At 42.0% G+C, this 25399-nt stretch overlaps 1 protein-coding gene across 12 annotated transcripts in view; it reads right to left on the bottom strand.

Moving 5' to 3' along the window:
* The window catches only part of EZH2 (enhancer of zeste 2 polycomb repressive complex 2 subunit), a 65033-nt gene that overhangs the window by 21046 nt on the left and 18588 nt on the right, over window positions 1-25399 (bottom strand). For 4 of the 12 annotated variants that reach the window (XM_047843829.1, XM_047843820.1, XM_047843836.1 and 1 more), the window contains exons 2-7: window positions 19805-19928; window positions 19118-19246; window positions 5149-5265; window positions 2111-2231; window positions 1148-1288; window positions 187-289 (exon numbers count right to left, since the gene is read on the bottom strand). In XM_047843829.1, the coding sequence (XP_047699785.1) occupies window positions 187-289; window positions 1148-1288; window positions 2111-2231; window positions 5149-5265; window positions 19118-19246; window positions 19805-19921 (728 nt within the window). In that variant the 5' untranslated portion in view covers window positions 19922-19928. Of the gene's footprint in view, window positions 1-186; window positions 290-1147; window positions 1289-2110; window positions 2232-5148; window positions 5266-8662; window positions 8842-19117; window positions 19247-19804; window positions 20748-20775; window positions 25028-25399 lie in introns of those variants that run through there. The other 8 variants (XM_047843877.1, XM_047843798.1, XM_047843813.1 and 5 more) reach the window with 8 other exon arrangements.

Below are 25399 nucleotides of genomic sequence, written 5' to 3' on the forward strand. Positions count from 1 at the left end.
TTTACTGGCACCACGGTAAGCGCCGTGCAGGGAAGCACCTCACGTACGTGGTGTCGAGAACCCCGCAGCACCATGAACACAGGAAGCGCGGGGGGCCGTCGGCTCCGTGAGTTCTACTTCTGATAAACCAAAACGCTGAGCTACGCACCATACAAGGCAAGACTGCCTCAAAAGAGCAAATCTTACTTTTCCTTTAGTTCTTCTGCTGTGCCCTTATCTGGAAACATTGAAGAAATGGCTTCAAAAATTTTATCGGAAGGAAATTTCCGAGGCGGGCGGCTTTCTTTGTCTGTATCAGGAAATAAGGAAGGGAAAAAAGATGAAAGAAAAGCAAGTCTTTCGATCTTGCATTTCCTCCACACAACTGCATCTAACAAAGCTAATTTTCTACGAAAATTATCAACTCTGTGTTTCACTTACTTCTGACATGTGTCACAGGTCTGCATGGAGTGCCGGTAGGCCGGACGAACAAAACACTTAAAATCAGATATGGGAAGTTTCAGGTGCACCAGGAGGGAGAAGCCCCAGGGGCTAATCCCAGCTCGGCTACTGACTGGGTCTGTGACCTTCTTGCCTGGTCACCCACCCACTGGGGTCTGATTCTTCTTTGTAAACTCAAGGAGATGAACTACATGACCGCGGCCCGTCACAAAAACATTTCGCTTCTTTGAAATCGCAGTTTCTCCCCCACGCTCTTCTGTGCTGTTTACCGATGAGCTCTGCCAAGTCTCCGCCGACTATGGACTCTGGATCGGGCCGCTCTGAGAAGCCGTAACTAGCATAGGGCTCAAAAGCAGGGCTCTCGAGCCATTCAGAGGGGTGACCAGCACAGGGTTCTTGGGTTCTGTTTCTTCCTCCAACAGCGTACTAAATAAGCTACTTAAGTGCACTAAGCCCATCTCTTCGACTATAATAGATCTGATGCCAACAGCCACCGCTGGTGCACGTAAAGTGACTGGCACGCTACTTGTGTGCAACGATCAATATATCGGAATGACGATTCTGATAACTACCCTGCAAAATCCCCCCAAACGGTACATTCTTTTGTTAGGCAAAGGACGTAAAGACACTCAAGTACAGGATGAAACGTTACAAAGGACACTAAGATGCTGTCAGGACTGCACACAAACCTAATGAAGAAACTTACCATCTCTGTTCTCCTCCAGATCTTTCTGTTTTTCTTCTCTTTCATCAGGGTCATCGCCATCATCATCATCATCATCATCATTGTACTGACCAAGAGCATTCACCAACTCCACAAAAATTTCATCATTTATAAACCCGCATTCTGAAATTCATCAAGTCAAGTATCAGAAATATACAGAGGAAGGTGGTAATGCCAAGTTGACGCCGTTTCTAACGTGGAAGAAACAGCCAGAGCCTGTTAGCACTGGAACACTGCTGTTCAAATGAGGAGGGAGATCACCTTCAAGGCTGGCCTGAGGCAAAGTCAGGAAGAATTCATCTTCAACACCTGTCATCTTCTCTTTACTCACCCCCCAACCCCCGCCAGAAGTCTTCAGTGCCTGCCACTATAACCTGATGCCCTAGAAGCGAACTGTGGCCTCGGCCTCCTCCCAACACCGCAGCTGACAGCCCTCACTTTCCCCAGAAGAGAAGGGACCGTGACGACGTTACACACGCTACCCTCCTGCCAGACACTGACAGGGTCCCCTGGACACCAAACGCAGAAGCCGTGAACGCGGGGACAGAAATGCAGGAACTGCGGGAGCTAAGGGGGACATCTTTCTGAGCACAGGGCCTTCTGGAGCCCATGTGTCACGTAAGCAGAGCCCCGGTCTTAATTTTACTGTGAAGGAATCTTAAAATCTACATACACTCAAACCATTCTATCTAATTTACATGTTACTGACATTATAATTTATGAGATAAGCAACTATGCATCATTTTTAAGTTAGCAAAAATGATTCTTCAATTTAAAAGTAGGGAAAACATTACAATTTTTAGGCTGGTAAGCCCAGGCCAATCCAGCAATAAACTTACTTTTAACATTAAAAAAAAACAACCATGTTCACACCTATGCTTACAAATTCAGAATCTCTCTCAATGCTTTGGCCCCTTTTTCCAAGAGATTAAACACATGGCTCACCTCTATCCCCGTGTACTTTTCCATCATAGTTTTTTATTAGCTCTTCAATGAAAGTCCCATCCTGGTCTAAAACTTCATCCCCCATATAAGGAATGTTATGTAAAACCGTTTCATCCTCCACCTAAAAATAAAAAATATATTTTAAAAGCAGGCTTATCCTAAGTATCAAAATATTTTTTAAATCAACGTAGGGGCAACTGGGTGGCTCAGTAGGTTAAGTGTCCTACTCTTGATCTCAGCTCCTGATCTCACGGTTCGCGGGTTCAAGCCCCACATCGGGCTCTGCGCTAATGGTGCAGAGCCTGCTTAGGATTCTCTCTCTCTGCCCCTCCCCGGCTTGTGCTCATGCTCTCTCTCTCCAAATAAATAAACTTTAAAAATAAAATTAAAAATCAATGTAATGTAAAATACAATTTCTAAAGTAGATGTCTTTACTCAGTTCTCCAGATCTAAACTAACAACAAACTCAAAGCTACAAAAAAAAAATAAAAGACCCCTCCCACCAAGAAGCATTATATGAGAAAACAAACTGTTCACAGCGGAAAAATTTTAAGAGAAAATACTCTATTTCCCCAATCTAACAGGTCATCAATCATTAAAACTTACCATTATTTTATGCACCTCAAGAAAGGAAAAAATGTCGCACATTACGCTGTGACCCATCAATTTTAAGGCAAACCCAGAGTCTTAGAATCGATAAAATAAGGCTTATTAAAACCAGTTATAAATAGCCATACAAAGTAAAAAAGGTAAGGATTTCCAAACTTCACTTAATGATCTAGTTATTCGGAGACCTTCAATATAATAAAAATCTGGGGATATAAAATAGATTATCATAAAGGTTATGCCAAAAGGATTTACTCTTATATGTAAAATAAGAACATTCTACAATGACATAAAATATTTTGATACAGAGATAAACAATCTCTGTATAATGCTAATCAAGACGACAGAGGAGTTTCTATAAAGGTCTGAAAGACAACAGGGGGGAAAAAGGCACTAACTTAGCAAGGAAGAACTGATCCGAGAAAAAGTTCAAGCAGAAGGGAGAACTCAAGGACACCAGGGACTGAAAGCAGATGTGTGGGAGGAAGAGAATTTTCAATAAAGAATAAAAAAGACAGTAATTATAAAGGCCATAGGGTTCTGAAGTTCCATATTTAAACAAAGTAGGACGGAGCTGTCTTAAGAAGCCTTTCAAAGGGCAGCGGGGGGGGGGGGGGGGGGGGGCGGGCGGCGGGTATTGGTTAAAAACAGAATTTTAGAATGATAGCTCCAATCAACAGAAAGAACTGGCTGAGGGGCCAGGAAGAGGTGGCAGCCAGGGAGTGGTGCCTCGGGCTGGGACCAAGACAGAGGGGGAAGAACACACCAGGAAAAGGCCACCAGGCACTTGGGACTGTCACGTAGCAGCAGGCAGGAAAAACCAGAAGGGGAAAATCTCAGATAATCCCCAGGTAACAAATTTAGAAAGACAACAGGATCTTAGACAGCTAGGAAAAAGGGAAATTGAGAGAAAGCACACAGGGGGATAAAAAAAATTAAGATTTAAATTTTAATGTACTGGTCTATCCAGATCCAAACTTACAGACAACTCAAGAGTCCACTTTTCACTAATCCCATTTGCACTAGGAGTATTAGGGGTTTTTTTGGATAAAAGCCACAATTAAGTGACAAACTCTATTTTGTCTTCCCAACTGTATTCCACGTAACCTTTGCTCCCTCAAACGTATCCTAACCACAGGGTCTGCCTAATTTGCCTCGGTCAGTAGCCAGCAAACCCATGGGTAACCCTAAATAATTTTGACTTTAAATACTATCTGCTTTCAGAACTTCAGTCTATGAGTATCTGAAATCTCCCTTCAGCTCTTGCAATAGGATTCTTAAACTAAATGTTTTTGCAGAGGGCCTTAAACACACAAGTTTCAGCAATTATAGAAAAGTATCTGAACTTCGTCTTTAATCTTCCACTATAAAATCTTTAAGTTACTAAAGACGTTAGAAACATCTATTTAAAAAAAAAAAAAAAAAAAAATCTAAGGGTGCCTGGCTGGCTCGGTTGGTACAGCATGGGACTCTTGATCTCTGGGTTGTGAGTTCAAGCTCCACCTTGGCTATGGAGCCTACTTTAAAAACAAAAAAATTAGGGACGCCTGGGTGGCTCAGTCGGTTAAGTGTCCGACTTCGGCTCAAGTCACGATCTCGCGGTCGACAGGTTCAAGCCCCGCATCTGTCTCTGTGCTAACAGCTCAGAGTGTGGAACCTGCTTTGAATTCTGTGTCTCCCTCTCTCTCTACCCCCCCCACCCCCCGCTCACGCTCTCTCAAAAATAAATGTTAAAAAAAAGAAAATTTAAAAACAAAATTTAAAAACCTAGTAAGCAATTCCTAAAGTAGGTTCACCAAGGACTTGTATCAGTACTTTTCCTTACTATTTTACATATCAAGTAAATAATGAAACTATTGTTTATTTAACAGTCTAAGTGAAGAATTCAGACTCAAATTTCTTTTGTTCCATCCTCTTTCATCCTACGTCTATGAAGAATTAAACACCAGCATTTCTTTACAAAAGCTACTGGGCCAGTGTTATCTGTGGAAATATGCTTAAGTTTGTGTTTTATAAGCCCTGAGAATATTTCATACTGTTCAGTATCATTTAATAACACGCTGCCTAAAACTGTTCTCAATATAAAGTTCTCAATTAACAAAACCTCAAAATCATACTGAAATTACAGAATACTGCCCGACCTTCCCAAGGATAAGAACTATAAGCGTCCATCTTTTAACCGTTTTTAATCCCAGATAGGATTTCTCCTTAACACTTTTCCTTTGGAGAATATTTTAACTAGAAAAGACTAGAAAAACCACAACACCGTGAAGGCTTAAAATATATCTATCCATTAAAAAACACAAAGTGTTCTCATTTCGATAACTTTTTTTTTTTTTACTTATTATCATTCTTGATTCACCTCGACAAGAAAATTGTTTTATAGAAAATAAATGATTATCAAATAAGCAGATGACACATGATTTACATACCATAAAATTCTGCTGTAGGGGAGACCAAGAATACATTATGGGTACTGAAGCGACTGCATTCAGGGTCTTTAATGGGATGATTTGCGTGGGAAAATCCAAGTCACTGGTCACTGAACACTAGAACAGAGAAAATAAAATTGACTCATAAGAATAAAAGGACAGCCTTAAACCGCAGCCATATTCTAAAGAGACACTGCCCACTTAAATCATTTTGAAAAGGAAATTCCTTTACCTAAGACAACAAAGTTCCTAAAACCATGAAGGATTCTCTCCTTTTTACTCTTTTACTTAGGGTGACAAAAATGCTTCAGATTTTGCAAATTTCCAAAAGCCTCCAACCCTTCCCATACTTACCAACATCAATCAGAATCAAAAACTGTACTTGTTAACCTCAGGTCAGCTGCTCCTTGCTTTCACTATAAATTTCCTAGCTTGATGCTTAGTTTCTTTTCCATCTCAACCACATGGAATAATAACATATAACACCAAATATGCCTCTTAAAAATCTCACTTAATAAGAATATGGAAACTGTTAGGTTCACCTTTCTTATTTTTATCTTCCCTTAAAAACGAAAACAAAAACAAAAACAAAAAACCCCAAGCATCATTTGCTGATACTACCGGATGGAAAACAAATACGAAGGGTAAGAACAGATCTGAATTTCGATCACAGCAAAACAGAGTGCTATCAATCCTGCAAAAGCATAATCTCGACATTAATAATAACAGCTAATATTATCAGGCACTTTCTACGTGCGAGGCACTATTTTAAACACATCACATGTCTTATCATATTCTGTCCTCAATACAACACTGTAAGATGGGGACTAATTCTTAGCCCCCATTTTACAGGTGAGAAAAGTCAGGTAAAAATAAGGTAAGCCATACGTTAACTAGATAGGGTTGGAATTTAAACCCAGAAAGAGAGTCTGACTCTGGAGCCTCTGCTCTCTTCCCCACTACACATACTGCCACGATACCATATACCGTATCTCTGTAACGTGTAAGTGCATATACTCTCTTGAAATACCGTATTTCATCCAACCTACGATGACATCAATTTCAAGGCATTCCATTACTTTCTGTATCACTAAGAAAATAATGTTGCCAGTTCAACTGTAACATAATGCTTTCTTATCACAGCAATTCTAAGATGCATTCCAGTTTCAGATGTTAAAATGTTCAAAATTTTGCATCTTTGATTCTATGAAATACGGTAAAAATCTGTGCCCAACTAACCACAGCACCTTCTATCCTGTCTAGGAATCCACCTTTTCTTAAGGAGCACCATTACCCAATTGTCAGGTTTCCAAGAACCTTCTCAAAAATACCCTTGGACATCTATTTGTGATCTACAATCAGTGAAAATCGAGTAAAAAGAAGTAGTAAGCAAAACGGAAAATCCTATGTATACACACATAATTATTAAATGTTTCATTTCTATTTGAGAGGTGTTAAAAATAGCAGGGCTAGATTTGGTGAAATCACAGTGAAATCTCTGGCGCACAGGCCACAACCTGGCCCTCAGCATCTCGTCAGGCCAGGGGGATAATGGTGCCATGGTCGGTCACAGTCACTGCAGCACAATAGTTCCTTCCTGGTGGAAGCCGGTTTAGAGATCAGAGTAGTTAGACAGAACTGTGACAGTGATTAATCCATTAATTTGCTTTCCAAACGGCAAAGACAAAGATTGTAACACTAGAAAGCTCACTGCTCAAGTAAATGAGAAGGTAGGGAACAGTTCACTAAAACTCCAGAGCCACAATCTTCTCCTGTTCCGCACTTTGGCCTCTGATACAATTCTTCATCCATCCGTCCAATAATCCAATAATATTAGCAGTTAACATTTATTGAGCACGTACTATGTTGCAGGCACTGTGCTAAGTGCTTTATATATATCTTAACCGCTCCTCGTGTCAGCCTTTAGCATCGCCACCTCACAAACGAGGAGACTGAGGTTCAGAGAAGTTCAGTAACTTGCCTAGTCAGAAAGGTAGTAAGTTACCAAGCCGGGAAGGAAGCCGAAATCTGCCTCCGCCACCCAAGAGCTTCCTGGCTGTGCGAGGCTCCCGCCGTGGAGCGGCTCCCGGGGTCAACGAACAAGCACAACTGTGCACTGGGCGCCGCACGGGAGGGGCGCCTCTTCCCCCAGGCCCTTCTCTTATTCCTGGTACTACCAAGGCGCCTCTCTTCCTCCTACCTAACTGGGTAAGCTTTGGGGCAAGGAGTGGTTATAATTACTGAATCAAGTACGATACACTGTCCAGTGATCTGAAGTGCACAGTAACTGTAATTTCTTACCAAAAAAAATTAGAGTTTTGAGGTTTTGTTTTACACCTGGGGGAAGTAAATTAACACTGTGACTTTAACTCTCAAGATTAGCCTCCTTTAAAGCTCAGGGGGTGAGGGAGAGCGTGCTGCCTCTCCAACTCTCATGTATCCACCTGCGTTACTCAGCGTCTGAACCCAAGGTCATACTTAAGGTCAGACGACTTAATATTCGATTCTACTACTAGACAGGAGGGACGCTGGCTCTGCCTCATCTGTTTGCTCTAAGGATGCAGAAAATACTCTGAATCTACTGAATGAGGTCTGCTGACGTTTCCCCCTGAACAGAAAGAACTTCGAGAAGCACAAAAGATGGCAAAGGCTGTGGCACTTAGTACCACCTCCAACCCCACGACGCTGTCACACCATGACCCCGTCACCTTAATCCTGCGCCCTGCAGTCACCAAGGGGCCAGAAATCAGCTCTCTGAGAGCAAAAGCAGCTGAGACAGTGTGGTTTTTACCTCTCTGTCTCGCAATGATACTCAGCACAGTGTCTCAAAAAAGAGTAGGCACTCAAAAAATGTTTCTGAATGAACAGACTGCATTTGCTAATTTTGCCTAATGGAGATTCGCTCCAATTTCCCTCTAAAGCTAAGCGAGCACCTCCTTAGAAAACTGAAGACCTATACCCACACCTCATGATCTATGTAGTTATGTCTAGAAACCGATCCCATTCCTTAACTATTAACCTTAACTAATAACCATATTCCTTTCATTTATGAAGTAATATTCAAATGCAAAAGCATTTGTTGGTAAAACAAGTTTGGGAATTCTTATTTATTGACTTAACAGAAAAATTACTCAAAAAATTCCAGTTACTTACCAGTAACTTTTTTTTCTTTGAAAATGTATCATCCTTGACAGTTTATGTAATTAAGTCTCATATCACTCAGAATACTGAAAAGGATTTTGACCTCATGGGTCTCCAAAGCATTCTACCTGATCACAGTCAAGGGTCCTGGACTCAGGAACTCACTAGGAGACCTACACATCAACAAATAAAGTTCTCCGATTCTAGTTCCTACTTGAGGATCACACAAGGAAGTTACTATAGATGACTCATCATCAATGGTAAGTAAAGAAGGAAAAAAAAAAAACTATTGGTTTATCAAGGATGCTACATTTTCAGAGAAACACAGCTTACTGGTAAGTAACTGGGTTCCTCTGAGGATGGATAGACTTACATCAACCAGCTGGTACAATAGGCGACTGTGTGGCTGGACCACTGGGAGCTGGAGAGGGAAGTCAAGCCAAAAATAGTAGTTGTAGGAGGACACAACCAAACTGAGACTCTTGGCAGAAGGCTGGTTCCAAGTAAAAACTGTGTTATGGAAAATCGTAGAGGGAAGAGCAGGTGAATGGCCTGCAGGGAAGGGAAAGAAATTAACACACCCTACTATGTGCCAAGCACTGTGCTAGAGACTTTACCAAAGTTAACTTCTTTAAAATTCACCACTACCCTATGAGGTCGGTATGACTCCCCATTTCACAGTGGGACATCCCAAAGGAAAACTGCCATGGCCATTTGGTCTCTGAACAATCTTTAACATCAGAAGGGTGAAGTCCAACTTCCGGATAGTAGGGGGAAAAAAATACAGTCAGTTAGCCAAGTTAAAAATATTCTTGGATACTGGTTGGTCCATTTAATTCATGCCAGAGACACAATGAACTGTCGATATCGTCTTTCCAAGTAAAAACAATAAGGAACCATCTCACACCTAAGGCGTAGGAAAGAAAGGGTCAACTGCCACCCAAACTAGAGAAAAGCCGAGGAGGATTTCTGACACTGCCTCTACTATTCTTCAAAATCACAGCAGAGAAAAGATAACACACCCAAATTTTAAATTAGCCAGCCCTTCTGGTGAAAATGATAGCGTACACAATTTAACTTCAGACTGTTTTCATGCAAAGGAAGTCCTGAAGACAAAAACTGGAATGAGACAAATACCAAGTTTGGGTCAAGAGAAGTGAGAGAGAAGGGAGTCCCTAACCAGGTCTCGGGAGCGGATCAGGAGAAGGGGGGTCCAAGAGACGAGAGGCTCCAGCAGGACAGGGTCAGAAAGAAAAACCGGGAAGAAAAATTCCTGACCAGAGCCCGACACAGACGTATTTAGTATAAGGAGCAAATCGAGGGTGTTGGAGCTAAGAAATCAAAGAGTGGCTCATCCCAGGTCGTACGGTGCTTCCGCTGTTCAGTATGTGATAGAGCCGGCCGACCCGACTGGGGAAAGGACCTCTCTACCTGCAGCACAGGGGTCCTGTGGGAGTTCACTCGAGCATCACAGAAAGATCCTTTGAGGGCCAGTTCCTATGCTTCTTAGAAAACACACCACACACACACACACACACACACACACACACACACGCATTTAACACAGAACACAGAACATTTGGAATGCAACTTCAGGAAATTTCAACTCTTAAAACTCTCCCCCGCATCCTAATTTCAAAAGCCTGATTCTGAATGAAAGCAACCATAAAAATACCACCTCGTTAATCCTATTAAAACCCAATGCACAGGGAAAACCCAATGCAGTCTGGGGCCAGAAGGGGGCTACCGTAAATCATTCCTCATAATCTGCAGTTTTGCTACAAACTCCAGTTTTGCTAATGTAACTGGAAATCAGAAATTGAACAAGTCAATACATAAGTTTTGGTAAAACTACAAAACACACAAAAGGCACAGAAGCAGGTAACTAGAGCCATGCAAACTCAAATACCTAACTCAAGAACAGTCCTATGAGCAAGAAATATCATTTGTCACTGAAAAAATAAAAACAAGCAAAAACTAAGAAATGGAAGACAGAGGTTTATTTAAGTCCCCGGTTTCCATAAGCCGTGGCACCACGATCATTCTGAAGCCTTGCTTCCAGGAGCGGACGTGAGGCTGAACAAGTCAGGGCACCAGAGGCCCGAGTTACGCTGGAGACACCAGACCCGCACTAGGCCGTGGTCTCTGAGGAGAGGCACTAAGTCCTGGCTCAGGTGGAGATCTGCTCTGGGGACCACCACTCGGGTAGGCCAATTCGGTTGATCTTTGCAGGAAAGATTTGTGACTGCTCCTTTACTGTCCACTGACTACTCAGTTAAGTAGTGTTGAAACAACTAGAAAAGCTAAAAGAGAAAAATATTAAAAACCAAATCCTCCACTCATTTTTCATACCAAAGGAAATTCCTAACAGGTTAAGTATCAAAATATACAAGTGAGCGGCATGTGGCTGGCTCAGTCGGTGGAGCATGTGACTCTTGATCTTGGGGTTGTGAGTTCTAGCCCCATGGTGGATACAGAGATTGCTTAAAACTAAAATCTTTAGGGGCACCTGGGTGGCTCAGGTGGTTGAGCGTCCAACTCTTGATTTCAGCTCAGGTCGTGATCTCATGCAAGATCAAGCCCAGCGTCAGGCTCTACACTGACATCACACAGCCTGCTTGGGACTCTCTCTCTCCCTCTCTGCCCACCCCCCACCCCCCACCCCCGCTGACACACACACATGCACCCACACTCTCTCTCTCTCTCTCGACAATAAATAAATTTTTAAAAATATAAAATAAAATAAAACAAAATCTTTAGGGACACTGGGTGCCTCAGTCAGTTAAGCCTCTGACTTCAGCTCAGGTCATGATCTCACAGTTTGTGAGTTCGAGCCCAGCATCCAGCTCTGTACTGACAGTATAGAGCCCGCCTGCAATGGTCTCTCTCCCTCTCTCTCTCCACCCCTTCCCACTCTCTCTCTCTCAAAATAAATAAACTTTAAAAAAAATTTTTTTTTAAATAAATAAAATATAAACATGAAAACTAGAGAGATAATTTATAATCTTTACTTTCTAAGCCTTTAGAAACACAGAAATCGAAAGAAATTCTAATTTGACTGCGTAAACGTTTAAAACTTCTATAAACCGGTATTTGCCTAATAGTATGAATAAAGAATTTCTTCTTCTCTCCCTATAAGGTACACCCTACTATTCTGAAATTCTAAATAGGCCCAGTCATCTTTTAAAATGTTGGACAGTCTTGGGGTGCCTGGGTGGCTCAGTTGGTTGAGCATCCGACCCTTGATTTCAGCTCAAGTCATGATCCGGGGTGGTGGGACTGAGCCCTGAGTCAGGCTCTGCACTGAGCACGGAGCCTCCTTGGGATTCTCTCTCTCTCCCTCTGCCCTCTCCCCCTCTCAGGCTTTCCCTGTCTAAAATTTAAAAAGGGAGCGCCTGGGTGGCTCAGTCAGTGAAGCGTACAACTCTTGATTTTGGCTCAGGTCGGGTTCATTGCTGAAGGGTGGAGCCTACTTGGGATTCTCTGGCTCTCTGCCCCTCCCCACCTCACGCGCAAGCTCTCAACACACGTGCGTGTGCGCTCTCTCTCAAAATAAACTTTAAAAATTTTTTAAAAATAAAAATTGAAAGTGACAACTGCCCACATCTGAGAAAAATTAAAAATAACTAAAGCTTTGGGGTGCCTGGGTGGCTCAGTCGTTTTAAGCATCCAACTTTGATTTCAGCTCAGGTCATGATCTCATGGTTGAGGAGTTCAAGCCCCACATCAGGCTCTCTGCTGTCAGTGCAGAGCCTGCTTCGGATCCTCTGTCCCCCCTCTCTCTGCCCCTCCCCTGCTCACACTTTCTCTCTCTCGCTCTCCCTCTCAAAAATAAACATTTTAAACGTTTTTTAATAAAAATAAAATAAAACTTTCATGAACCAAAATACACCAGGAATAACATCAAAATGGGAAGAAGGGAGTGGGAATCTGCAAAACATGATAAACAACTGAATATTTAACAATATACAAAAGGTCCTTAAAAATCCTAAGAAACAGTCCAACCTAATTTTAATAGATCCAACACCCTAGCAGTCACTTCAGAGAAGAAATATAAACAGACAATAGAAACTCAGCCTCACTGAATAAGTAAAGAAAGCAAGCCAACTGTAATAACGTCTTACCTATCACACTGACAAAGATCCAAAAGACTGGTATTATGCGTGGGGAACAGAGAGGAAGAGACACTACCATAAACAGCTGGTAAGGTGAAGATGGAAAATCTTTTGGGGAAACAATGTAGTAATATCTATAAAAATTTAAATACGCAGGGTGCCTAGGTGGCTCAGTCGGTTGAGTGTCCAACTCTTGATATCGGCTCAGGCCACGACCCCAGGGTTGTGGGATCGAGCCTAGCTTGGGGCTCCGCACTGAAAATGGAGCCTGCTTGAGATTCTCTCTCTCCCCCTACCTCTGCCCTTCTCCCCGCCTTGCATTCTAAAATTTAAAAAAAATTTTTAACTTAATATGCATATCCTCTTGACTGAGTAATTCTATTTCTAGGAACTTCTACAAAATTACTCAATGATACAAAGATGTACAATGAAGGGTATTCGCTAAAATACTAATTGCAAAAATAAAAACTAAAAAATAAATGTTTATCAATTAAGAATAGGGCAGGGAGCCTGTGTGGTCAGTGAGTTGAGCCTCAAGTCAGGCTCCGTGCCAAACCTGAAGCCTGCTTGGGATCTCTTTCTCTCTCTGCCCCTCCCTGCTCCTGCTCCCACTCTCACTCTCTTTCAAAACTAAATAAACCTTCAAAAAAAAAAAAAAAAAAAAGAATAGGGCAATAAATGATGTTATATCCAGTCATCAAACACTGAACACTGCATTCTTAGAGAATGAGGACCTGGACAGAGGATTTAAAGTGACAGCCCAAATGTGGGGGGTGGGAAGATATGGGCAAAATGGGTGATGGGGGGAGAGATACAGGCTTCCAATTACGGAAAAAGTCACAGGAATAGAAGGCACAACATAGGGAATATCGTCAATGATAATGAAAATAGTATATGGTGACAGATGGGGACTACACTTGTAGTGACCACAGCATGAGGTATAGAGAAGATAAATCACTAGGTTATACACCTGAAACTAATGTAACATATGTCAACTATACTTTAAAACATAGTTTTTTTGTTTCAGTGATGGCCCAAATTGGCAGGCACATTTTATCTGGCTCGTAACCTTTTATTTTTTAAGTAAGCTCCACACCCAACATGGAGCTTGAACTCAGGACCCTGACATTAAGAATCCTGGTTCAGACTGACTGGGCCAGCCAGGCATCCCTGGCCAGAAACCTCTTAAAATAAATAATGTATTATTTATATATGACAATTATTTATACAAAATTTACATAATTATTTGTATAATGATAATAATAAATATTATCATTATTAACATGTTATCATATATAGAGAAAGAGATCAGAAAAAAATCAAAAATCACAGGAGTTGTGCTACAGAAACTTTTGCCGTCTGTTTTATATTATTTCCGTGTTATCTGAATTTTCAAGAGTCATTTTGCAATGGCCTTTTAGTTGAAGAGAACAATAAGAAGTTTCATTAACCCAACAGATATTCATGTGACCTGGTATAAAGCTGCCTCAATCGATATAAGGTAGCTGAGAACTCTGCCCAACCCCCCCAAATGGTACTCAAGTGGTATTCTTTTATAAAATCTATTAAAAGAAGATAAAGCAGAATCCTAAGCAGTAAATTTCAGTCAATCCATGTTATCCCAGAAGTTCAAGGTCTAATAAAATCTTATTTCTCTTATTTCTTCAGAGCAATAAACAATTTTTAACAATGCAAGCTAGACAAGCACTTCTTCTGGCTCAACTGGTTTTTTAAATGGCTGTCAAAATTTGGTCTTGCATTTTGGGAAAAGAACTGGTCTTTGTAGATAATCGATTTTTGGTCTTGATCTTTGTAGTCAACTAAACAGGTGACAATGTACGTAAAATACCAACTATTTACACAATGTTCTAGCTGAAAACCAGCAAACTAAAAGCAACTTCTGGTTTATTCGTTGCACAAAATAAACATTTGACATTTTTGAAAAACTCACTTTTCAAATAAGAGAGAGAATCTTAAGTTTAAAAAATAAACTCATACATCAAGTGTATGATATATATTTAATTACAGGATATTGATAATATAAACTCCGACATCTCAAGTGACCTTTTTTTTTTTAATGTCCTTTTGGAAAAGCATTATAAAACCCATTAGTTTCCTTTCAAAAAAAAAATAATAATAAAAGGAAAGCCTCCTTTATGGTCATTTTAGAAAATGCTCCATCTATTTCAGCCTAAAGAAATCCAGAAAGTATGGAAACCAATGTGACAATAAACTTCATATATTGGAAGAAAAAAAAAGAAAAAGAAAAGAAATCCAGAAAGGAAGCAAAGGCTGAAATGATGTGAGAAGTTAATATGGTGGGAAGGACTGGCAGAGTTAAGGAAGACAGGACTGAACTCTCCAAATAACACCAACCAGCACTCAAGAGAGGCAAAGAGCAGCAGTGCCTTGAGGCAACAAGAAAGGATGGCTACGTTCAGACTGACAGCCACCCATTTATTTCTAAGACATGAGAAAAATGACCCAGCTCGCTACCATATTTGCTCAAATGGCTGAGAACCCAGACCTCCTGGTTCCACAATCTCAACATTTACAAAGGAAAGAAAGCACGTTACTGTATTTAAAGTTGACGGTGTACTGAAGAGGGCTAAATTATGTACTAGGTACACTAGCATATCTTTGTAAATAGTAACTAAATTTCTATTTACAATTAACGGAGGAAAGTGCATTATGAGTCAATAAATAATGCAATCACGTGTTTATGTCTAAAGAGACCACGTTTTTGTCTCCTTCAATAAAAACAGCAAGTCCAAACTGCAAACATATAAAAGAACGTACACTGTTATTTTGATAGAAGCCTCTTCCCCCTCCAAAAAATAATCTGTAAACATTAAATGTTACGTGATGAACTCATCATCATTTCAAATATTACTAGGAAAATCAAAATTGTTAAATTGTTAAAATTGTTTAACTCTTGGGGCACCTGGCACCTGGCTAGCTGGGTTGAGCGGCTGACTTTGGATCAGGTCATGAGCTCGCAGTTCGTGAGTTCAAGCCCCGCCATCTGCTCGCTGCTGTCAGCGCAGAGACAGCTTCACATCCTCCATCCCCCTCTGTCTGCCCTGCCCCCGCTGGCGCTCTCAGAAATAAAAAAAAAAAAAAGTTAAAAATTTTTAACTCTTCATAAATGAGGACTATGATGTCTTTCTAATGATGCTGCTTGTGTCAGACATCCTGAAGTAGCTCCACATTTAAACTGACATACAAAATTCTCGCCATTTTCATCAGTAAACATGACACAAAATTCTTACAAGAACATTAAATTCTCCTGAGAATCTGGAAATGCATATTGGCGGGCTATTTTTAAATTACTAAACCAATCCTACCACTTGCCCAGAAGACCCGTCATTTGCACAAGCCTCTTTCAGTCATAATACACACAGATGATAAAAATCTCAACATGAACAATCGATGAAGTAAAGCGCCTTCCGGTTTTTAGCAAGAAATGGACAAATGTTCAAAAGAAATGCATTAATAAGAACTACAAGAGTAGCTCCTAAACCAGTTTCTTCATGAAAACTGGAAAACAGACACGACAAAGATCAGGACTACTGACATGAAGGCTTACAGGAGATCAAGTTTTTTGACTGAGAAGACAAACTAGTGAAAGTCACCTATACAAGCACCTGATTGTATACACAGCCACATATTACATCGGTAAGGTGCACAACCCTTGGTGTGTATTTCTCTTAGTGACATTTTTCAAACGAAAGCTCCTTCAAAAGATTAACTGAAGGGCAAAGGAGATCAATGTCAAACATACAGCCACTGTCTTCAAGAAGTCAGAACTACTTTTAGAAAGAAAACTAGGGGCGCCTCCTGTGCCAACGTTCGACGGGCACTTCCGCACAGGCTCTATAACCTCGACGCCGGAAAGTGAGCGGCCGCAAGCGCCTTCGGGACACACGCTAAGAAAACGGCACATGCAAGATGTGGCCTCTAAGTGCAACTGCAGAGCCCCTTGATCTGAAGTCGGCGTCGAGGGCGGTCACCCCATCAGGTCACAGCAGCCTGTGTCAGACGGTCTCCGCTAAATTAACCCAGACAAAAACCTGTCGTTTTAAAACTGAACACATCTACTTCACAAACACAGAAGGGACTGAAGTCTAAGACTTGAGTGAAAAACTGAAAATTGTCATTGAATGGTGTTCAGGCCACAAAAGATTTCAACTGAAGACGCAGCACTTGCAAAGGATCAGCTTATAAAAATAAGCAGCTAATTAAAACAATGTTATAACAGCACTTCCCAATGTTGAAGGCCACAGACGTCAGGTGTTTGGAGCAACACTGCAGTCTGAACTTCTGCCAAGCCTACTACTAGGAAAGTCTTTGCAAAACACACTACCTCTTATTTCCCCTCCTGCTTCTGACCTACTTCGGACTCCCAACTTTTAAAGCACATAAAAGAAATTGACGTACAGCTGGGAATGCTCAAACCGAAGAAAGATAAACACAGATATACTCTCATCTAAAAAAGTAAGGAGATCAGACAGAGATCATTAAAGTCCTTTTCAGTCCGAAAATTTTATTATTTTTATTGTGAGAACGCCAAAAAGCTTATCACAAACTGTATAAACGTTCAGCTTCCAAATGTCAGCGATGATGGTTTTAAAGGGGGAAGTAAAAGATGAATCATTTGAAGCAGAATCAGCTCTCAAGAGTAGCTCGAAAACTAACAGATTTGACCGGGTCAGAGTTCCAGGCAACAAAAACAGAGTTCCTGAGGCTGGGGGTGATTTTCCTCCTTTCCCATCATCCTATTTTGTGAAAATGGTTTTTCCTCAACCTGCATGGGGCACTAAGTTTAGAAAAGAATTTTGTTCTATTAAAATGCTAACTTCTTCTACAATTTCTCATATAAACTCACATTAAAAAGTTAGATATCTTTACACTCAATAATTTATCTCCATTTGACAAAATTAAAAGCAAAATTCAATCAGTAAGTATTCATTTGAATAATCTGTACTTAAGGTTACATCATGAACAATTCAACTTGGACATAAACAGCGAACTTGACTCCTTTTTTAACGTGTCTGAGCAAAGTGTACTCTTCTAGGCCCACATCAGATCATTAGAGCAAGCAAACTGACTGAAGTCTTCCAAGGCTCAGTATCCTCATGGGGTGGGAGGGGGGGGTGGTGGGGAGCATAAGATGACCATCACAAACATTAAATGAGGTTCACATGTGCAGAGTACCCAGCACTGGGTCAGAAATCATTACTGCCATCAACTTTTACTTATAAATAAAAGCTGGACTTTTGGTAGCATTTTGAGATTTGCAATGGGTGGCAAAAAGCATGTACTCCATGTGTCTACTTCCTCCTCCAGATTTCTAAGATCTATTCCTCTGGGGAGAAGGAACAAGGTTTCTTTTTCCTTTACCTCAAAGTTTCCAAAAGGTCACCAGACAAAACTTTCACATAATTACTTAGAAGCCCCATCCTTATTCCTTTTGAGAACATTCTGATTAGCATAGAAACGAATTCCTTTCACCCTTAATATATGAATAGAAGTCATTTACCCCTAACACACGGGCCCTGACCTATCCCAGATGGTGCGGAAGGTGTTAGCAGGATATGATATTTATCTACACAACTGCGAGCCCAGGCTTTAAAGAGGGGTCACCTGGCAAAATGAATAAATGACTAAGAATCATTCCAAGTCATGTGTCACCACCGAGACCACCACACCATGACCCAGTCACTAGGACTGGGCTACTGTGACAGCACCGACAAGTTGCTCTGAAGCCAGCGTGTCACAATCTCAACAGGTCTCACGCGGTAGCAAATTCTTGCTTATTACAGTATTTCATAAATATCATAACCTCACTGAACAGAGCCCACTGTCTAGATGCTTTTTCCATGTCTAGACAGTCAGATAAACAATTACCCACTGCACGGTGTAACTTAATAAACTCCAAAGCGCTTTCTTCCTTCTGTTTTGATGCCCTTGCAAATAGCATTCCACCTCCTATGCCATCCTCTCCTATATAAAACAGATACTTAAACCAAAATGCTTTGCATAAAACCCTACTGACTGGGTTCTATAGTTTTTAAGCTTCTGCCATTTTCTTCTCATTTTGCTGCCACTGTGTCTCATGTGTCATTGAATTATAAAATCTGCCATACGTTTATTACCTTCTTTTGAAAATAGGATTAAGATCTACTTTCTTCATTTAGAAAATGCTATATAAAAGGACTTCTGATCTCTCAACACTGAATTTAAAATTCTTAGAGAGCCTTAGAATTTGAACAAAATGTTCCAATAACAAATAACTTTCTTAGCGCGTGAATATGCATGAAAAGGAAACATTTCTTGTAGCATGGCTAATTCACACTAAGGGGCAGAAAGAAAGATAACTACGAGTCAGAAAGCCTTGCTCTAAATAGTGATCTGATGAGGACGTTAAAGAGTATTTAGTTTAAAAACTTTTTAAAATCCACAATCCTATAAAAATCTACAAATCTACCTGGTAACAGTGAAAATATATTCTAAACGCTACAGCTCTCTTACAGGAGTAGCTCGTAGTGTTACCTAAGGCAGCCACCAACAGTTAGTTGCACATTAAAAAGAAATAGCAGTGAACAGATGGACTTCCAGAAGCGAGTGACTTCCTATCAATAACCAGCCAACATTCCAACAGCAAAAACCAGAATGCACTGATAATCACTCCAGTGCGTGAGTTAACCAACCTCCCTGGTCCCGCGCAATGAGCTCACAGAAGTCAGGATGTGGACAGGCTGTATCCTTCGCTGTTTCCATTCTTGGTTTAAGATTTCCGTTCTTTCCAAAATTTTCTGACGATTGGAACTAAACATACTCTTTAAAAAAATGGAGGAGAGGAGAAGAGAAATTGTTCATTGTTAGAAAATTGGTAGTATCTCCAAAGCAGGTTAAAATCTAGTGATTTCTCAAAAATATCAGGAGCATTCCTGCAACCACATATAGATTTTACACTAAACTGTAGTTTCCCCACATTCGAGTAACACAAACACACCACACCTATTATTTTGTCAACATGATATAAAAACGAAATCACAATGACTTTAGAAACACAAAACCATGAAACACATTCCTTTGTATGGGGGTCCAGAGTCTACACATGCAATACAAAAGATACACTAAAAAGACAGTGATTTCTAAGCAGATTGAACAGCCATTAGATTACAATCTTTCCATTATCATTACGGTGCCTGGTACAATCTTTATGCTAATTAAGACAGATCAAGGCCCTTGGCTTCCAAGCCTTCGTTTATCTTTACTATAAACATGACCTTGGCTGAAAATGGACCCTTTGCAAATTGAAACTTCTCTTTGGGGGGCGGGGAGGGGGAACGACCCTTAACCGTAGGTGCACTGCACAAAAGATAAAGCTGTACCTTAACTTCGTCAGCCCGCCTGAACCTCTTGAGCTGCCGCAGCCGCATGTACTCTGATTTTACACGCTTGCGCCAACAAACCGGTCCCTTCTCAGATTTCTTCCCAGTCTGGCCCATGATTATTCTAAAAGCAATGGTTTCATATTAAAATCACTAATCTAACCAGCCTGAACATGATCACTTGCGTTTCAATCCCCAGCAAACTAACAAACAAAGTAAATAATACATGACACTGTTGATACTTCCAAGAAGGGGGGGGGGTGCGCATTCGTTCTGTAGGGTTAAATGTAAAACATTTCATTCAAAGTTTAAACGTTTACTTAATACAACTTTTAAGAGACGTTTTGAGTTACAAAGGTTCTCTACTCCCAAAGGACAACCGTCTTACAGAAACGTGATCGACCCCATTACGGAAATAACTCTATTACAGAAATACTCGAACAAGCTGGGTTTTAGTCTATGAGACTTCTGGAGCAAAAAAACAGACACATACTTTTAAGTTTTTGATCATTAAATTAGCAGCTACAGGCATAAATGAAGAATGTAACTGAAAAAGGGAAATCTGAAACAGCAAAATATACACACAGCACTCACAGTAGGAAGTACACAGTACATCGTCTGGTGCAAACTCAAGCATTCTCCCCGCACACTTTTAATTAACCAGGCTTCTCACCTTCAGCACAGGGAGAAAAGTCTGTACTTTTGCCCCCTGTGCCACCTCTACTCACACGAGGGATGTCCCGGCCAGCAAACAAAAAATGCAGCAAATGCCGAGTAAATTCTTCCACCTTATCTGTAGTTGTGGGCTCTAGGAAGCAATTATGTTTGCATGTGGGGACAGCCCATCATTCCCCAGATGCCGAAGTCGTAACACAGAGTCCCCATTTTAAGTCTAAACCAGAACATCTGCTTCTCAAAGTATTAAAATCAAACTTGTGAAAAATTAAATATAAATAAATAGAAAATCATACTTGTATCTTCAAAAGATTAGGACAGTTCTCTGTCAGATGGTGCAAGGTGCAAAGCCGTCACACGAAGGGCGTTTGCTTTAGTTTATCTAAGAGCAAAGGAAAGCCAGAATAAATAAAAGGGGAGAGGGAGACTGACATTTTGCAAAGAGCAGCAGACCAGCAGAGAGGAGGTTGGGGGGCTGCAACACGGTCTGGGCACCAGAGGTGAGGGCGGCTTCTGAGACCACACTGGTGAGGAGAGAAAAGGAACAAGAACTACTGAAAACTCGGGGAAGACTGAAGTATAGGAGGGGATGATGCCCCGGATTGAGCAACTGACAACTGAGCAGGGCTTCACTTCCCCGTCGGAGAAAGCCCTCGGGCAAAGAGAAAGCGCCTAAGGAGACAAGATCTGCAGGAAGGCAGGGAGCCCAAAGGTCAGCGGGTAACCTTCTGCCAGAAGAGTCACCCACCGATGACAAAGAAAGCAGATGTGTGGATTTCTCAGGCTGAAAGAGGGGCAAGACAAGCGCGTGATAGACTAGACAGGCCAGACCGTGACTACACAAAGACACAGAACTTGCCTGTGACTACACAAAGACACAGAACTTGCCCTTAGGGAACTTAGGTCCCACCCAACAAGGCTGAAAAGAAGAAAACACACTGAGACTTACATGAAAAAGCAGGAGGGGGGGGGGGGGGTAAGGGGCAACAAAGGTGACAACTCAACCTTCAAAGTTGGGCTGGATTTCAAAAGGCCAAGAGAAATCGGAAGGGACCCTAAGGTATGAGCAGAGGACAGCTAGATACGGGACTCTGAAGGCGGGAAGGCCAGCGGGCAGGCCCCATGAGCAAAAATGGTCACCAAACTAGCTGAGGACCCCATATTACAGGCACTGAGGCAATGAGGAGAATAACAGGCTTCAGAACTTGAGAGAAGTCAGCTGGAGGAGGCCACAGAGATAACGTGAAAAGAATAGTGTGACCTCACCTTTGGGCTGCTGACATAGAGCAAAGATAACAGCCCTAAACCCCGAGAAGACTGAACTCAGGAGGGCGACCCCATCTTTGAGGCAAAGCACACAGTGTGGAAGACAGAAGATGCTGAGGCAGAGCAGAAAGACACCAAAGGCAGGAAGAAACTGGGGCTTTATTTAAGAAATAACTTGGTGGCAATCGTTTGCTTTCCTATCTGCCAGTTAACAGATGAGCTCAGGTAACTCCGTGCAAATCCTTTTCAGACTTCCAGCACTTCAAAGGCCTAGGAACTAGAAGGGAAAGCCATCAGATAAAAAGGGATTATCTTGCTTCATTAGCTCATAAACTCATCACAACTACCCCATCTGCTGCCTTGACAAACTCTTGGTCCTTGGAGGTAGCACCCCTGCACCTGAGGAAAGTTCCAGCAGAACATGGCACTTCTGATGTGAAGACAGGGACTACCACAGTTCATTTTTTTAAGGTACACATTTTATGTGCTGGTGAAGGGGCATCATTCCATCAATCACCATTTCCTGTTTTCAGGTGAGAATCCTCCTTGTTGAATAGTCTGGAATCCCTTCCATTAGTAACTTTATCTCTGATAAAGTATGTCACAATAAAACAGCCTCTCTGACCAAAGGTATAAATGTACAAGTTGCAAGATCAACAAGAGAACATTTCAAAATCGGTTATGGAACCAACCTCTCTGTAAGACAGCATGTATGGATAAATTTCCACGTTTATAAATTTCACACAGCTCTTCCAAATAAAGAAGTACATCAGTGAAGGCTTTAAGCTACAGGATGGTCTGGTACATACGCCCAATAGAGAATAGGTAAAATTATGGTAATTCACTTACAGGAGATTATCCAAATACAAGGATCACGACCTCTGAATAACAATCTAAGAAATAAATCTAAAAATGTTTGGACTGTTTGAAAGCACAGGGATAAACAGGCTGGTCCACTAAAAAGTAATACAATTTAAGGCACCATTTATAAGAACGTTTTATATAAAATAAACCCTCTCCCACTATCACAGCATTTACAACATATTAAAATCCTATTTTCATGTTTTTCAATCCAACACATCCCCACTGTAAGTTCTTCAGTAGCAAGAACCATTTTTATTCATTTGTAAAATCGCAGAGCCTGGCTGTGTGCCTGGCAAGTACTATTTTAAAACAAACGCAAACAACAGGTCTATTAACACATGCTGACCGTGAACTGCTCAGAGTCCAGCTGTGCCCAGGTAGGAAAAGGGCAGGACTTTCCACGCAGGGGCACGGGAACTGTGCCCCACTCCGGAGAAACCCCCAAGGAGATGAGTCTCAGAGACAATTAGGACCCTATGGTCCAGATGTCCCACCCATCAACAGGTCCGGAGCATACGACCCGGAGCTTCTGGAATTCTTTTTACTAAGGAAGTTGACGTGGCCTTACAGATCTTTACCAAACTAAGGGTAACATCAGTACCTCACAGCTGGCCGCCAGCACCAAACACACGCAGAAAAACGGAGTAGTGAGCCAGCCTCCAGATGTCAGGCGGCCCTCACCCTTCCCAGCGAGTGGCAGCCTCGGATCAGGTTTTCCAACTGTTTTCCACCACACCACAGCCCAGCAAATATTAAGCTACGGTTCCAAATATTCATACATCAGCAGAAAGAAACCTATATGAAAATGACACGGCAGGGTGCCTGGGGGGCTATGACCGTTGAGCGTCCAACTTGACTTGGGCTCAGGTCACGACCTCTCAGTTCGTGGTTTTGAGCGAGTCAGACGATGCACTCACAGCACGGAGCCTGCTTGACATTCTCTCTCTCTCTCTCTCTCTCTCTCTCTCTCTCTCCCTCTCTCTGCCCTTCCCCTGCTTGAGGGCCCTCTTTCTCTCCCAAAATAAATAAACTTGAAACTTTAAAAAATAAAATGACATGGCACTAAATGGATGAGGATTTGCGAATACATACAATTTATGAATTTCTCACAGATCTGTTTAGTCCCATAGGTGAAATGGTACTATATGACTTTTATCCAGAATATGAATAGCTTCTCTCATTCAAAACAGAGAGTACAGCTGTCGTCACTAAAACAGGATTCTACCTATACGCAGTAAAACCAAAACAACAGGTATTCTTTAATTCAAAAGACAGACCCGATCATGGCAGGAGACCGTCGAAACCGTAATACAATGCAGCAAAACCTTACAGAATTGCCTACCTACATATAGGTTAAATAAAATCAAGGAAAATTACATAGTCTCGAGGCTATTGTATGAATCAACCAAACCCCGATATTCGGAACACAAGCCCCGGCATCCAGCTGTCCCCCTAGAGCAGACGTGGCGCTGTTCTGCCACCCGGCATCAGCTCACTTGCTCCGGACCTTCCCAGAAGCCCACCGCTCCCGGCACACGGTCCGGACACGTGACCAGACTGGTCTGGTCACAGGGAAAATCTCAGGAGGTTCCCTCCCAAGCGGGGACAAGAATGCTCACTCCTCCACTGAGACTCGAACCTGGATGGACGCTACCAAACAACCCTGGAAGCAAACCCGCACGCTTGAAAAGAGCCTGCAAAAAATGGAGTCAGTAACGGCAAAGGAAGAGACACGCAAAGCCGCGACCTGGGCTCTCATCACCTCACTGAGCCCTGAACCAGGCGAGCTTTGCCGAACCAACTCCAGAACCTCAGTTACACGAGCCAAGAAATGCCCTCCTTTTTTGGGGGGTCGTAAACCAGTTCGGCTCGGGTTTTCCTGCCACGTGAGACAGAGGGGCCTGAGACACATTCTCGTGTGGAAGGTACTCACACAACCCTGCCCGAATTAACAGATGTGTTCTGGTGAGCATCTCCTCGCGGTCACGGTGAGGGCATCACCAGAGGGCCCAGTTACAACAGTGGGGCTCTGCTGCCCACCTGGTAAGGAGCCTCCTCCATCCTCAGGTCTGTACAGCCCCTGCGACATGCCAGGACACATGTCTCCACCTCTCTGGGGACAGGACACACAGCCCAAAGAACCAGCGTTCCTGTCCCCCGGGTCCAACCTGCGAGGGCCCTTTACTGAAGATGGTATCCCCGCCCCTCCCTCCTTACTCAGTCAAGGACAAGGAATTAAAAAAAAGAAGTTCCCTAGGCATTTTCCGTTCCCCCGATGGCTCTCTTTAAAGGTTCTTCATTCCATGGGGCGCCTGGGTGGTGCAGTCGGTTAAGCGTCCGACTTCAGCCAGGTCACGATCTCGCGGTCCGTGAGTTCGAGCCCCGCGTCGGGCTCTGGGCTGACGGCTCAGAGCCTGGAGCCTGTTTCCGATTCTGTGTCTCCCTCTCTCTCTGCCCCTCCCCCGTTCATGCTCTGTCTCTCTCTGTCCCAAAAATAAATAAAAAAAACGTTGAAAAAAAATTTTTAAATAAAGGTTCTTCATTCCTAAGCGATTTGCTGAATCAAGGCACTAGCCATGTAGTTAGTCTTGCCCGGTTCTGTTTCTACTTGTCTTAAGAAAACTAAATAATAAACTACATGTACTACTTATCCTCCCTAACTAAATTAATAGCACTAACTCGACTCTTTACGGACTACCAGACTCAATAATGTCAAATCCAAACCTAACAAAATTTAAATATGACGACGACAATATTCTTGATGTCCTTCCCTAACTAGAATGTCTTTTT

This window comes from Prionailurus viverrinus, chromosome A2 (genome assembly GCF_022837055.1).
Source record: "Prionailurus viverrinus isolate Anna chromosome A2, UM_Priviv_1.0, whole genome shotgun sequence".
Taxonomy (NCBI): Eukaryota; Metazoa; Chordata; class Mammalia; order Carnivora; family Felidae; genus Prionailurus; species Prionailurus viverrinus.